At 41.7% G+C, this 16,575-nt stretch overlaps 1 protein-coding gene across 1 annotated transcript; it reads left to right on the top strand.

The window, feature by feature from the left end:
- Positions 1–4,516: 4,516 nt before the first annotated feature.
- Positions 4,517–16,484, top strand: tex11 (testis expressed 11). Its single transcript, XM_088989823.1, is given in 29 exon segments — positions 4,517–4,583; positions 5,256–5,368; positions 5,466–5,550; positions 5,656–5,740; positions 5,742–5,877; positions 6,418–6,537; positions 7,637–7,717; positions 8,036–8,121; positions 8,192–8,249; positions 9,566–9,661; positions 9,734–9,815; positions 9,916–9,994; positions 10,083–10,234; positions 10,315–10,400; positions 11,376–11,513; positions 11,584–11,686; positions 11,763–11,878; positions 11,978–12,063; positions 12,229–12,282; positions 12,354–12,385; positions 12,461–12,538; positions 12,609–12,679; positions 12,961–13,074; positions 13,249–13,321; positions 13,395–13,544; positions 14,128–14,236; positions 14,307–14,427; positions 14,792–14,956; positions 15,936–16,484. Coding segments are annotated over 29 exon segments (2,772 nt in total). The 5' UTR covers positions 4,517–4,555; the 3' UTR covers positions 16,011–16,484.
- Positions 16,485–16,575: the final 91 nt, after the last annotated feature.

The raw sequence follows: 16,575 nt of genomic DNA, 5'->3' as shown, positions 1-16,575 counted from the left end.
AGCACGCGAAATTATTTTATTTTACGCAAAATTCGAACCAAAAATGAACCAGGGACGACTTCTCCGTGCCTGTATGTGTACACTGAGTAGCAGCGCGCGTCAGGCACCTTTTAACTGTGGGGTGAGGGTGGGGGTGACAAAGGAGGCGCGCGACGTCACTTTGGAGGGGGGACATTCCTCTACTCTTTTGCCTCCGAGCTTCACACACACGAGCAAGATTACCGAGGTCTAGGAGGTGAGTTTGGTGATTGGATTGGAATAGTCTTTATTAGTCTTTCAGTGGAGAAACATTACATTTCACAGCGGCAAAGTGATGAAAGTAAGAGGAAAGGAAGTAGTAGAAAAACAAAATATAGAACCTGCTGTAAAGGCAGCCACACTCACAGCGCCATCTTTGAGTCAAAGCAAGAAAAAAAATAATGCCACACAACGCAAAAGACACAGTCATTCAATCTTAAGCACTTTCTGCACCCTCTGTCACATGAAGCAGTTCTATATGAAAGAGGAGAGGATCAAAGCGTCCTTTTCACCAGTGGATCAAGGACGTTGTGGTGAAATTTGCATGTCTGCTAGAAGCTAAATAGTGAAAGCAAACACAAAGCGGTAGCATCCATTCATGAAAAGAGATTGTCTCACGTCTCCTGTCCCGCGTAAATCCACTTCAACTCCAAGCCGCGACAGTTCCACATATGCGGCGGCGCTCTTTCTTTTCATCATGGGCTCCTCAAGGCATACATCAATCCAGCCACCGACTTTCCAACAGCTCTGACCTTCCGCTGAACAAAACTGGGCTGTGAAAATGCTGCCCATTACAAAAAAGCACAATCGCCCCAGAGCTGTCCAGTGATGACGGTTAAATGGCACTGACATTCCTCGTAACTCAAAAACAGTGCTGACATATTCATGCTGCCGAAAAGGTGCAACCGCTCAGCACAGCCTCCTCCTTAATGACTGTCTTGGCCAAAAAATGCTAAAAAACAATCCGTAACCATTCTACATGACGCACAACAAATTCAAAGTGACAAAAGAAAACACAAAAACAACACAAAACAACAACAAAAAAGCAAGGCTCGTGAGAGCACTTGCTGACGGCTGCTTACTTGGATGCCATCTAGGACTTGCCGATCCAATAAAATACAGTACATACGTATTAATTTATATAGCGCTTTAACAATAGCGGTACGACAAATTCTGTTTTAGCAGCATCTGCTGTGAATAATGTGACAAACTCAATGAGGATGGTGCAACATTGACTCAAAAAGTTGCTCTTGGCTTGTTGGACTGAGAAATATATATTGAAGCCATCATGAAACAGTTTTCCATTAATTGCAGTTTTCCGTATTTCTTCCCTGACACTCACCGGTGACAGATGACGCACTATCATCATAAAGGAACATTAACACTATCATTCACATCAGTGGGTCGCTGAAAAGCACTTTCCTATGCTACCAAGACATACAGTAGCTTCCCTTCGGCAAGGCTGCCGGCTGGCGTGGGCAATTTACAGTGTCCGTTGATTGCTTTGATTGTGCCCATGTCATGCAGAGAAAGCGAAAGAGCGACGAGGATTTCAGAGAAATCAGATGTTACAGCCAAGACTTGAGTCTGGCATGGCCTCTTGTGTTCAGCCATATTTTGTTTTTGTGGCCGTTTTCCCTAATAAACTCGATGTGGACAACAGAAAAAAAATACAGGAAGACAACAAAGATGTCTAATTTTAGCTTTCCTTTTCCTTGAGTGTGTTTACCGCTTCTCTGTATGCTGAGAATGGCTCATGTTTATCAAATATACATTTTACACAGTGGTTGTCTCAACATGTCACGTGTGAGTTCCTTTGTCATGCTTTGAGCTATTTGTTGTGGGGTTTTTTTAACCCATGCCGAGGATGATTTCACTGGTATTTGTTTGCTGGTGGAAAGAGAATTTAGCCAAAATGTTTTCGCCACAAAATTTTGTGGATTGGCACGGGCCTATTCATTACATTTTGTAATGAGCAAAGAAATGATTTATTTTTTCTTCAGTGAACAATTGACATTTGCAGTTCATAATTTCTTTTTTGCATGTCGAAAAGAATGCTTGTTAGAAAATCATCTGAAAAATAATATACCTCTTAAATAAAGGACAGACACCTGAAAAATCTAAATTTTGTATGCCTTTACCTTTCATCGCTGTGTGATGATTTTATAAAACAATATACAGTACAGTGAGACCTCAACTTACGAACAGAGTGTGTAAGGCGAAAAGTGTGTATCTCAAAAAAGATTTTCCCATAGGAAACCATTAAAATGGGAATAATCTGTTCCCGGGTTTCCATAAAATATACTTTTCAACTACATAAGCCTTAAAACTACACACAACATACCTTATTCTATGTATAATAAATGTGATATTGTATTGTAATGAAATAAATACACTGAATTGTATCATAAAGTCACTTTATTTACATTTGTGATGGTCATTTATGGCTTGATGCAATGGCGTTGGAGGTTGAAGGTCAAAGAGAATTGCTGTTTGGAAAGAGAGGCGCATTACATGAGGACTGTAATTAAAGAAATAAACTGTGCTGTAAAATAAAGTTTTATTGACCTTTTTGATGGTCGTTGATGGCTTATGGAAGGAGAGTCACCTTCCATAAGGACTGTTGGTAACTTAACCTCTGGTGCTGTTCGGTCGTGTGCTTCCGCCGAAGATCACTCCGCCAGCCGTGGTGGGTGTGTATTATGAAAATAGTGCTTATTATAAGGTTTAATTTTCATAACTTTGACGTTTGTAAGACGAAAAGTTTGTAAGTTAAGGTGTTCGTAAGTTGAGGTCTCACTGTATCTGTTTGTAAAAATATGCAATAACGACAATGAATCACAATGTAATGAATTAAAAAGTCAAAGTCAGCTTTATTGTCAAATATGCTAATATGCATGACATACAGCACAGATGAAATTAATGTCCTCTCGGACCCAGCGTGCAAGACATGCAAGGCACTTATAACGTGGCTAAAAAAGACATACAATTGACAACAGACAATACATGTAATTTCTGTATGTAAAGTGAGGTAGTGTCGTATGGAAAGTGAGGCAGTGACGTATGTAAAGTGAGGTAGTGACATATGTAAAGTGAATTAAAGCAACAAAGTTACAAAACATAGGGCCATTGAAGATTGTATTTTAAGTGACCTTTGTGCGACGTTCTCTGATCAAATCTGACCTATCCTTGCGAGGTTAAAGGTGGCAGCACTTCCAAAGTCTTGCTTTAACAGGAAATTCAATATCAATCATGTTCCCCACTGTTCTGTGGAATTATTTGTGGATTTATTTTTAACTTAAGAAACAGGACGCGGTGCTTTTTATATCAATGTAAATAATCTCCTTTTGTCCCGCACTGCCCCGCAGAGTGTGGATGTGCTGCAGACAGTTTTTTTAATACTTGGCTGTATCAGTAGCATGCAGGCACGGTAAATAAGAACATCCTGCCCTCACCTTTCTGCCCAAATTAGGTATCCGCATCCCTGTAGCACAAAAAACAGGGGAGTACTGTAATAATTAATTAACACAATAATCTAGAATAATTTTTATTGACATTGGATAATTAACTCTTATCAGATGTATTTAGAGATTCGAGATTCAACACTGGTTGTAAGAACTACTTTCTAAACAAGAATGTGGGCAAGCCCTTTTCAAGATAATGACTAGTGATGCAAATCGATTTATTGTAGTTTAGTACTACCAGGAAATGTATCTGCAAAAATTAATACAACAAATAGAAATGCTCGTTGCAGTTTTAGCGCATCAAGTAACAGAATCAGACATACATTAGGATACTGAAGTGAAAAAGCAATAATTCTCCCCGTGTGTCGTCACACCCCCAATGCCTCAGAAACAATTGGTGGAAGTTGTTGCGTGAGATGGGTACCTTTTTCAAGTATTTTATTTTGGATTATTCTGGTGCTCAAAACATGAAAGATTTAAACGCAAGCAGTAACTTCTACAGACTTATTTTTTAGGGCAGTTGTGATGTTATTGTAACAGCCACAGAGGTTGTTTCTTGAATTTCATCAACAGTAATGTGACAGTAATGTCCTGTATTTGTATAAGTAACATTGTATCTTGGCCTGTGGTTTGTGACACTGGTAAATGCATAGATCCCTCATTTAATTTAAATCATATTAATCATGCATTTGTTTATTTTCAAAAGGTGATCGACCAATCAAAACATTTACAGCGAATCATTTCACTTTACAATGACACAATTTTCTAACTACAAGTACATAGTTTGTTCGACAGGAAGTTCACAGGCCATAGTATTAAAGTTTATGTGTCATAATTAAGTTGATAAAAGATTCAATTCCAAATTTGTTTTTAAGACATTTCTAACAGTATTTATTCAATGTATTGAATAGGGTTGTCAAACCATAGATTTCAAAGGTGAAGAATATGTTTAAACGGGTCAAATTTTTTTCTCTCTCTTTATCTTTCAAAACCTTTGTGGACCACTTGCTTCGTGGTTGCTATAAATCGGGAGCGAAACTTCTGCTCTATTTTCCAGGTGGCGCTACATCGAAATGGAGCACTTTGTCTCAGCTGTAACACGTAAGAAGCCGATTCATTCGACAGCCACAGTCTTTATGCCAATTAGATTTTTTTAGATCGTTTTGCCGACGAATTACCGACTAAACGGAACGTAAATGAATGATATCATGTGGCTAGGCTAACGTAGGTAAAGCTAAACGAGGCAAAAAAGTCACACAAAACGAATTAACACTTTTCAAATAATATTCAGTATTGATTTACAAACACCACAAATAATGACAATATTTTATAATAACTACTGGCAAGGTCTTATCATTTTACCACGAAGTTTTGCTGAATGCGGTTGAAATGATTTGATAAAGGCATGACCATTTCATAAACACTGTTGATGACTCAATTTCTTATTTCTTAATTGTTGTTGATCACAATCGTCTTTATAGATCGTTTGAGCAATATCGTTGCACTATTGCAGTATTTACTTTACTTTTACTTGCAGTAAAGAAACACCAACACAGAAACACCAACACATCATATCTTACCATAAATCTTACCATAAATTGTCAAACGAATGTGTCTTTTATCACCATTATTTGATGCCTGATTATTTTACACCCATCCTACATTTTCTAGGGTAAACCAAGTACCTTGACTAAATGAATGAACATACTCAGATTTGTTAAAAAAGTTCACGTTTTAAGTCTAAAATCCTTAGCGTTGCGGGGGTGTTCTCAGGCCTCACAGCAGATCTTGTTCAGCATCAGCAAACAAATTCCAATGAGGTGATTGAGACGCTCTTCTCTGAGGTTTCTGCTTTGGAAGATGATGTGAAAATTCTGGATCCACAGGTAGATTCAGTTTCGACAGTCTGAATGTTTCAACATTGTACCCTTTATGTCATGTTCGGCCTGACTAAAGTTATGTTCCAATTCTTCTGTGTCTCAGCTTGAAGAGTGTGCCATCCAGCTGTGGAACTGGGCTGTTAGTAAGAATGTAGGCGACTCTGCCAGTACAAGTCAAAAAGCCAAAGGTACAAGGACAGACAATAATCATTTGGATAGATTGTTCCAAAATAAGATTTTGACATCTGCATTTATGACTGACTGTGTTCTATCATACTAATGTAATTTTGTAGCACGACATGCAGCATGCTGTCTGATGTACTGCAGTGAGCCGGTTAATCCACCAGAGGGCACCATCCGAAAGCAGATACTTGTAAGCCAGTAAAAAAAACTCGATGCGGTAAATTATTTGGACATTTTTTTATGATTTATAGATGGCCGGCAGGACTGGAAGGACCTGGTTAGACTGCAAGAATCCAGAGATGGCTGACCATTTCCTCATGCTGGCTAACAAGGTGATACTAGAAGTTAATAGTTAACTCCAGTGGTCTGAAAGCATCCATAAAAATGTCTGTGATGTGGGAATTGGATCTAAAAGGCATGTTGTTGGATTGACCTGGGAGACAACTTGACTGGGCTTACATTAATGAAGTAAAACTTTCCACTATTTCCTCTGCTCAAAATGACTGTCAAGGTTGATTAAAACATAGAGTTTGATGAGCTAAAAGAGGAAATATGATGCCATCTTTTTTTTTACTTCTGAAGTGGTCTGCTCAGTCTTCATAGAGAGCGTAAGCAGTAATGGACTGACATAGCCTGATAAGCAATTGTTACTACAGTACACATTGTGCAACAGCACATGAAACAAAACTAAATACACCATTACAATGAACACAACATAGTTGAACTGTACTATAAACCTCAATGATGGCTTTAAAATATATTTTGTAATGGCGACACAAAACATGAACTGCAAGATAGCATAAGGTTACGATAAACACACAAATGAAGAATTGCAATCTGTTGTCTTCTAATATTTTCCAATTGTTCACCAGAGTGTGGAAACCTTGTTCAGTTTGCTGACAGCCAGAGGCCAGAGCACACCGGATAGTGACTCATTGAAAATGGACGTGGAGAAAGACCTTCTCCGGATCCTCTCCTATCAGGCAGAATCGGTGGGATGTAGCGACACTTTCCACGTTTGTACTTGTGAGATTTGGCAGCCGAAGAGGTGTTATGATGACAGACTTGCCCGACAGCTAAAATGTCAAATGAGAAACAATGAGCGGGCGAAACAGGATTGATGGGAATTTCACTTTTTGTTGAACGCATGACTGTGTTCAGAATCATTCTCTCACTTCCTACTCTTTGAAGGACTTATTATACATTGTAGATCACAAAGTCCGCAAAAACTAAAAACATCATGTAGTGCAGTGGTTCTTAACTCATTCACTGCCAAACGTGCAAAAATGTGTCCACTCTAGTGCCAGAGTTTTTGTCATTGTCACTTGAATTCCAAGACCCACAGAATATTGAGTTTTAGGACTACATAAACATTCAATGCAGCGTAAGAAACCTTGGACACTCTTCTTTCATCAGAAAAAAAAAGAGTTAATTCCTAAATGATATGGGTCTGGAGTTATATGAGCTTGAAATGAGGGCGGCTGTCCAAAATACAATAGAATACATACATATTGGTTGATTAACAACAGCTGAACCTGGAACAAAGCGCTAGCATGGAAAAAAGGAAAATGCTGCCCCCTTGTGGAAAGGAAAAAAAAAAACATTCCCAGAGGCCATGGCCAGCGCTTTATCAGCACCCAAGCATAACAAAGCAAAACCCGAATATTCGGGAATGGCAGTGAATGAGTTGTTAGAGGTACCGAACCCAGTTGAGACGCAAATGCCCATGCCTGCATTGGTTTTCTCTGTGTACTCCGAACACTCCAAATTGTCCCTAGATGTGAGTTGGAGAGAAAATTGTTGTTTGCCACTGTGTGCCCTGCCATTGGCTAGCAACTGGTTCAGGCTATCCCGCGCTTACTGTCCAAAGACAGCAAAGACAGGCCCCAGCAACACCCGCGGAGCTTGTGATGAAAAAGGGGATCAGAAAATGGATGGATGGATGGATGGATGGATGGATGGATGGATGGAAAGCAAATGAAGTGCCCTAAACCGAGCGCCACAGCTGATGACTGAAGAGCCATATGTCGAGCTCTGACGTAGTGGATAATGAAGGATTTTGAACACACAGCCCCTCTGTCTGCTTTGCAGGCTGTGATTCAAGGGAGACACCAAGAGGCTGTCGCTCACATGCAACGTTGCAAAGACATCCTACATCGTCTACCAACTCAAGTACACTTGAATCAACTTGAGGTCACACGGGAGATTTTTTTTTCCAGGAACTAAGACGCTCAAGTGAAGTGGGAAAAAATAGATGCACATTTGCTAATGCACTTTCAGCCCATCATACAAAAAAATGTCTGGAATGTGTAAAATAGCTTTGGATATATTATTTTAAAATAATTATTGCTCCATTTTCATTTTGTAGTACATACAAAAATTGAATGCACATTAACATTTTACTTTACTGTTTTTTTTGAGACTGTAAATGTTCAGTGGAAAGGATGAAAAAAGCGGATGTCAGTATTTTTTTCTCTCTCACTGTTGCAGACGAGCTTCTTGTCTCTAATGTGCTACAACTTTGGAATTGAAACCTACCAGCATCAAAATTTTGAAGAATGTACCTTCTGGTTACGGTATATGTATTGCATTTTATCATGAGGCAATGAGGATTTATGTTGTTGATGGTGATTATTATTTTTTTAGGCAGAGCTATGACATCGTCAAGATTCATGTCAAATATGCACCTGAGGTCCAAGTCCAGGTATGGTGACAGTTCCTGTATGTGCTTATTTATGCCTGACTGTGAAAATCCGTCAGAGCAGATACATGAATGAATGTTGTTACCAAAAGTACTTTTGTACAGGATTTGGAGGGGGGATGCCGTCTTGCTTGGTAGTTGTTTTAATTGCCCATGTGACTTGGTAAAAAATAATTGCCCTTTTTTTGTTGCCCTTAATGGTCATAAAGTGGCAGGACACGTCACCAGTGTCATTTATACCTGCACTAACTTTGACCCCTGACATAAGTAATATTTGACTGCTTCAGAAAAGGACCTGAGGATACATCGGTTTTACAAACACTTTGTAAAATGTCGCACACACACAAAAAAAAGACAGAGTTAAGGTTTCAAATTATGGATTTAGGGTAGCGTTTTGGTTTAACGTTAGGAGGAAAGTTCCAAACTCAGTTTAGGATTTCAAAGTAGGCTTGCAAAGAAAGGTTAGTGTTTCAAAGCAGGGGTTTAAGTCGAGTCAGGGTATCAAAGTAAGTTTTTATTATTATTATTAAAAATAATAATGATGATGATGATGATACATTTCATTTCTAAGCGCCTTTCGAAACTCTCAAGGACACTTTACAGTCACAGGATATTTTTTCTGCGGGTGAGCAGTGGCAGCCACACGCGGCAGCGTTTACTGAACTGTATCAAAACTACGGTTCAAACACCAAATAGGGTTTAAAATTAATTTATATTATGTTTTAGGGTTAGGATTATATTATGAAAATAGTGTTTCAAACTAATCTTAGTTTTTCAAGTAGGATTTGAAACTTAGGTTTGGCTTTCTAGGGAGGCTTTAAAAGTTGGGCTCGAAGTAGGGCTTCATATTAGGATTGGGGTTTCAAAGTATTTTTAAAATTAGGGTTAGGGTTTCAAAGTAGGGTCACAAATAAGGATTAAGATTTCATAGAAGGACACCAACATAAATTTAGGGTTTCGGGTCGTAGGGTTTTAAAGTAGACTTAAGGACTCAAAGTGTATCGTTCAAAGATTGAGTTAGAGTTTCATGGTAGGGTTTCAAACTCGGATTAATGTTTCAAAATAGGTTTAGGGTTTGATTGTTGGGTTTCAAATTAGTTATTGTTTCAAATTCAGGTTAGGTATTCAATCTCGAGTTGTAAGATAGGATCCGGGTTGAAGCATTTTGTTGGGGCGACATACTGTAACTTCTTGAGAGTGAGAAAAAAATTGATGAAACTTCTCCGATTGTTGAGTTCTCAAGACCTTTCTTTTATTTCTTTGAACTTTATTTTTCTGATGAGGCTGGAAAGAATGCGTTTCTGTTTCGACTACCTCAGGCCAAACTTTTGCGGCTTCTGGCCACTGCTTATCTGGAATGGGACGTTCTGAGGTTTCACGCTGAGGCCCTTATTGCCGTGGACATGGCCAACAAGGTCAGACATAAAAAAGAAAAGATAAACTGTGAAAAACAAAAAAACGTATAAGCGGTCTGCCACTTTTGTCAGGAGTGTGTGAGCACCTCTGGGCTCTTCTTAAAGATCAGGATTCTTATGAGTTGTGGGGCCTCTGATGAAAGCATCGCAGCAGGTGATTTCATAGACAAGCAGAATTCCCGTCCTAAACCATTCTACATTCTCGTGTATTTTAAACATTCGCTCGTGAGACGTAAACGTTTGGACCTAAACAGGTCTGGACGAGATGCTGCGAGCTGACGTTTCCCTTGAAATTTGCCTTAGTGCAGTCAAACTCCTCCTGTCCCAGAACAGGTACGCACACTTAGAAACCACAGTCGTACTTAACTGTCCATAATCTAGATATCAACAATCTGAACTGCATACTCATTTTGATTTCCAGAGAAGCGCCGGCATTCGAGCTTTTGAAACGTGCGAGTCAGCGCTTTGAGTCGTCGCCCGCCTTGGGAACCGCCCTCGTTCTCCACATTGAGCTCCTGCTGCACAGAGACAAAGAGCTGCTGGGCAAGCAGAAGATAGAAGATGTCATCAACGGTGCCGCACACCATCGGAAGCATGTTAATTCGTCACATGTACAAAAATTTTAACAAGCGTAACGTCTTGCGCCTGCGCAGTGCACTACACGGGAAAGCAGCTGGCACCGAAGGACCTCACAAGCTTACATGCCATGATGTGGGATAAAGCAGCAAAATACGTTGAGGTACAAATGTTGGACAGACAATCCATTTGCGTGCATTGGTTCATCCTGAAACTTGTTGCTTGTATTTAGTTACAGTAAAGTCTCGTTATATCGATATTGGTTATAGCGATAGTGCAGCTTATTACGATACTATTTCTATGAACGCAAGGACAAAATTTACATGCCGCAGGATCGGATATATCGATAGTCCGGTTATATCGATATTTTTTCCGACTCCCGAGAATATCGATATTACGAGACTTTATTGTATTTATATGACATTTTGTACCCATTATTTTGCAAGCACTCGTACTTGTATTTAAACTCATTCACTGCCAGACGTGAAAAACTGTGTCCACTCCAGTGCCAGGGTTTTTGTCATTTTCACTCAAATTCCAGGACCCACATAATAGTGAGTTGTAGGACAACATAAACATTCAATGCAGCGTAAGAAACCTTGGACTCCTTTCTTTCATCGGAAAAAAATGAGTAAATTCCCAAGTTATATGGGTCTGGAGTTATCTGAGCTTGGAATGGGGGTGGTTCTACAATAGGAAAATGATGCCCCCTCGTAGAAAGGGCATTGCCAAAGGTCTGATCAGCACTTCATCAACAACCCCAGCAAGAAAAACCCAAACACATTCGGGATATCAATTCCCGAATAAATTTGGGGATGTTTAGTGAATGCGTTAAAAGTTTTAATGCTTGTGTTAAAAAAGTTGAAGTCCCCATTCAACTCCTGCACTGTAAGTCAAAGTAGAAAGAAAAACATACTCTAAAATACACAAAACCAGATATTTTTTTTACTACAAGTTATGTGCAGTTCATATTTTTATTCAATCAGTCCATCAAACAAATTTTGAATAGTGCTCAACTCAGCCACACATAATTGTGGTACTTGTGGACTTAATGACTTCCCGCCGCTCAGGTTTTCATTCTCGCTCATTCGAATATGCAGACAAGAACGGTGAAATGTTCATTTGATGTTCTCCGTAGGCGACAGACTACTCTGAGGCTCTACAGTGGTACAACTATTCTCTGAGTTTCTTCCAAGCCGGAGACATGGACTCCAACTTAGCCAAACTGCAGAGGAACAGAACGTTTTGCTTCCTGCAACTGAAGCAGCTGGAAAAGGTAGCGAGACCGACCCATCTCAGTTCATTCCTACCGAATAGTTGAGGTTATGCCATTTTGTGTTTCTCAGGCTAAAGAAGCCGTTCGCGAGGCTGAGCGCTGCGACCCCGACAGCATTTTCACGCAATTTAGTATTTACAAGATCGCCATGCATGAGAATGACGTGGAGACAGGTGGCTTCCCATGAAAATCCGCTCACAGCCTTTTGCTGTCATTGGATTGTAATCAGCCCGTCCTGTTGTGAATCAGCCGCCAAAGCCGTGAGCATGATGTCGCTTCTTTCCAAAAATCCGGAAGCCGACGGGCCCGTGTCGGAGAATGCCACGTCCAGCCTCCTCTGCCGGGCCGCTCAGATCGCCTTGGAGGTAAGCGCGGACCAATCTGTGACGTTTTTGAAACCACTGATTGTATCCGATTGCCACATTTGCTTGAGACTGACAAGGACGTTTTGCTTCTTGTGACAGAACAAACAGCAGGACACGGCCAAAAAGGTGTTGGAAAATTTGTGTGAAGCTTGCAAAGATGAAGCTCTGGTTCTGAAGGCTCTCAGGTGGGTGACAACCAAAATATCCATGAAATAAAACAAAAGTGAGTTGATGCTGGTCTTTTTCTACAGTTGATTGACATCAGCCATATTCCCTGTCCTATTGAAAAACGTGACTGTCCAAAATGTTGAAAATAGTGACCAGTCTAAAGACAATTAATCTCTTTCCAGGTGTCTGGTGCGACTCGTTCTCACCACTGAGGAAGCATCTGATGATGAGAAAAGGTACGCGCTAAATATAGATTCCAAACACTCTCGTCAACTTTGCTTCTGATACTTCTGGACAGGGACGCGAGTCTGGATGCGCTGCTGCCGTATTTAAAGATGGGTATGCGCACATGCACAATCGGTCACGTCCTGAGTCCATTATAAGATTATTTTTTTTGATCTGCCGTCATTTCAGCACTGCAGAAGCTTTCACAGCGACTGTGCCTAACAGCAGAGCAGTGCACTGAGGAAGCCAACTGGTTCAGGAAGATGGGTACCAAAGACTTCTCCTTTGCTTGTCTGTCGACAAATAATAACACTTCAACACGTGTGCATTTTCACAGCTTGGAACTCGGCTCTGCAGTGTGAGAGCAACCCTGACAGAATGCGGGATTTTTTTGTGCTCTCCTACCAGGTCAGCACACCTGTTGTTGTGGTTGTGCTACGGTGCAATATTGGATTGGATTGGATTGGATTTGCTTTTATTAGTCTCGCAGTGGAGAAATTTGCATATTATTTAATGTCATCAGATTATTTGTTCTTTTGACTTCAAGACGGCGCCGTGAGAGTGGCTGCCTTTCCAGCAGATCACCTACTTTCATTCCTTTCATCACTTTGCTGCTGTGAAATGGAAATTTCTCCACTGTGAGACTAATAAAGGCAAATCCAATCCAATTAAACATCCTTTCTGTCCAGCTCTCCCAGATGTGTCGGCCCGATCGCGCCATTTTAATGGCCCAGAAAACATGCCTGCTCATGGCTGCCGCCGCCTCCCTCGAGTGGTGCAGAACTGCTCCTCACGCCGACCGGGTTTGTGCGCCACCCTCCAGCCACTCCCCTCTAGTTCTGCTCAAAGATCCGCACCTTTTAGTTTAGGACAGAGTTTGCTTTTGGGCAACCAATACAGGGTGTTGTCCCGTGCCTAGTAAACGTGGTCTGAAAAAAGTGACAATAACAGTGATGGGGTGTCCTTGTTTGTTCCAGTCACAAGATCTCAGTCAGGCTCTGGAGCACATTGCATTATGCACGGAAGTGTGGAAAACCCTGAAGGCAACAGGTAGCATGCGAGTTGTCGAAATCGGAACTGAAAGTCACTACGGAGCGAAGATAGTGAATTTTGACATGGACAGGAAGCTACCCGAATGACCCGACGGATACGCTGCTGCTGCTCTATGAGTTTGAGGCACGCGCCAAACTCAACGACCCCGAGGTGGCCAACGTGCTGGAATCTGTCCTGGAGCAGGAGAACGTCGAGGCTAAAGTGCTGCAGACCATTGCGGGTAAAACTCAAAGAAATGAAATCGCCCAATATCTGCCGCTCGGAAGCATGTAGCTCGCCCTCAAAGTTTACAATTCACGACTGAAATAATTCTTCTGCAACGTGTAAATCAGGGGTCTCAAACTCCGGTCCTCGAAACATGTAGGACTGCGGCCCTCGTGGACCGGAGTTTGAGACCCCTGGTGTAAATAGTCGCCATGCCATTGGCTGCATTTGGCGCATTTGATTTCGCCGGGCTCCTTTTTTTATCCGACAAATGTGAACATGATTCCATTGTCTGCTTCATGCAGGAATTGAAAGACCAAGTCAAAAAGTTCCAAAATATATCGACCAGCAACACTGACTATGCTTCTGTAAACTGGCTGCTCTGTTCATAGCCATGTTGTTATTGTGGAAGCAATGAGGAACTGGGTCATGTATGAAGCTTTGGATTTGTCAGACTGAATTAGAGGAGTATTTGTCCAGTTCACGATATAATAACCAGGCCATAAATGTGCTTTGACAGAAAAGGTCGTGACCCCAAAAACGGATGATTAACCTTCCCGTTGACAAACTCGCCCGATATTCTTGCCTTGCACCTTCAGCTTTAGCCATGGAACCTCCAGCCCACTTCCCTCTGCTATGCAAAAAGGCCCTTAGGGTGGCGCTGTCCGTTTACAAGAAACAAGCTCAGGTGGACCCGACGCAGTGCAGGCAAGGCCACAACCCTCCACTTTGGAAACCCTCAGCCCTCCATTCCTTACTCTTTTTGTCTCCTCCTCAGCAAGTGCATCCACAGCCTCATTAAGCTCTCCCTGCCCAGCGGCGCGTCCCAAATGGAGGCCCGCCTGCTGCAAGAGGCCTGCGACTACTACGAGGAGGCGCTGGCCGTCATAGCCGCCTCTGTGAGTCAGCGCGATGTCGTCTCCACTCGCAATGTTCATTTTGGGTTTTACTTTTATTTCAGTCATGACGTCACGAATGAAGATAGATTGATGTGGTTTCCCCGTTGACTCCCAAAAGGGTTTGACGCGGCAGAAATAGCGGATGCTTCCATTCACCACCGCTCTTCCTGTCAATTGGAAAGTCTGAAAGAGGCAGCAAATTATCAGCGGGATTGCACATTTCCCCCCACTTTTCACTCTGGGAACCGCCTCAGGAATTCTAACAAGGAGGCTAAGGGTCTTTTGAAAGGAGTTGCCACTCGCTTTCATGAAGGGCCGTATCTTCGCCCCATCTGTCTCTTTTTGGGGATCTTTTCTGTCGCAGAACGGTCTTCCGGAGACGCAGATCCTGTGGCTGCTGACCCGTGCCTGGAACACGGGCATCCTGCTGTACAGCCTGGCGCGCTACACGGAGGCGGAAAAGTGGTGCAGCTTGGCCATGAGCTTCGTATGCCACTTGGGACCCCTGCAAGACAGCTACAAGTCGCAGGTAGGAGGAGAGAAGCCCCCATGGTCGAGATTTGGATACGAATAGCGTGAGACGATTTGCAGGTTGAAATGTCATGAAATGTCATTCCCATTTACGGCCCGTCTGGGACGTGGTCACGATCATATTTTTTTGGAAACACCAACACAATTGATTCGAAATGATATGCTTTGAAAGGTAGACACTTTACTTGCACCTTAACCCCTAATTTTAAAACAACCCTAATCCCTAACCCTGTCCCTAATCTAACTCTAACCCCAAAGAGTAATCCTAACCCTATTCTAACCCAGCCCTAAACCCCAACCATCATCTGACCCTAACCACTAATTTCTAACCCTCATCCAATTTGAATCCATAACACAACCCTAACCCTAATCCAACTCTGACCCTAACCCTGACGCCTAAACCCTAAAAATTATCCAACCCAAACCCCAAACCTTAACCCTGAACCATAACTCCTCACCCTAATCTAACTCTAACCCAACCGTAACCAAACCCAAAACCCTAATGCCTAAACTAACCCAAACCTAACTCAACGCTCAAAAACTACCTCACGTAACTCAACCCTAAACCCAAACCTTAAACCTAACCCCTAACCCTGACCAAACCCTAGCACCTAATTTAACCCTAACCCAATCCAACGCTAACCCATAACCCTGAATACAACTCTAACCCTAGTCCAATCATAACCCCCAACCACTCACCCTAATCCCTAAACCTTAACCCCAACCCTTTCCCTAACCCAACCCAACCCTAACCCTAACCTCCTGACCCTTTCCCTTTCTCCAACGTGAGACGAATAAATGATCTCATCACATCCAAACTGTTGTCGTTGGATGTAAATGGCATTTGAAAAGATGCGATTAAAGCGCAGTTTGTTCCTTTCATCTCCAAATTCAGCGTGGTGGTGTTCTGAAAAAAAAAAAAAAAAATGCGGCCGCGTCCCAATATCTTGGGGCCTGACTACTGCATGCGTCCACAGATGACTCATCTGTACAGCAAAATCCTGGACCGTCTTGATGGCACGAAGAACAAGACCTCACTCCTGGAAGGATAAAACCACTGGGGCAGCAGGTGGCTTTTCATACTGGCAACGTATTGCTTGTTTATTTTCTTTCTTATTCCTCTCATGACGTTTGTGTTAAACCGTTGCACGAAAAGCTGCATCCAATTTGTCGTGAAGCGTATATGCCAGAACGTTCGGTGCGGAGAAATTGTTGGGCTCAAGGCACATGTTTGAATTTTGGAATGACGTTTTAAAAAAAGGGCTCACATGTGCAAGAATTTCTTGAAAATGAATTCATAAATAGGAATTAACCTCTTTTGTTTGGATCGTACACCAAAACTGTCATGGGTTAAATCTGACCCACTGTGTTTGAGTATTTTAGAAGAAACACTTTTGTAAGAATTGGAAGATTGCAGAAATCTGAAAGCATTTTGTTGTAGATAAATTGCAAATTTAAAACATGGACATAGTAATTTGACATTCCTGCTTACTCCGCTGTGTCACCTCTGGGTCCAAGAGTCTCAAAAATATTAAAGCAATCTTTATTCGATGACATTTGACATTGATTTTTGTAGTTGTACATTTTGACATGAAAGCAATGAGCAAGATTCCTTGG

The sequence above is a fragment of the Hippocampus bargibanti genome, linkage group LG02 (assembly GCF_051943395.1).
Source record: "Hippocampus bargibanti isolate YZ-2025 linkage group LG02, ASM5194339v1, whole genome shotgun sequence".
NCBI lineage: Eukaryota > Metazoa > Chordata > Actinopteri > Syngnathiformes > Syngnathidae > Hippocampus > Hippocampus bargibanti.
Note: the sequence above shows the minus strand (reverse complement) of the source record. Positions and strands in the feature narration are given on the sequence as shown.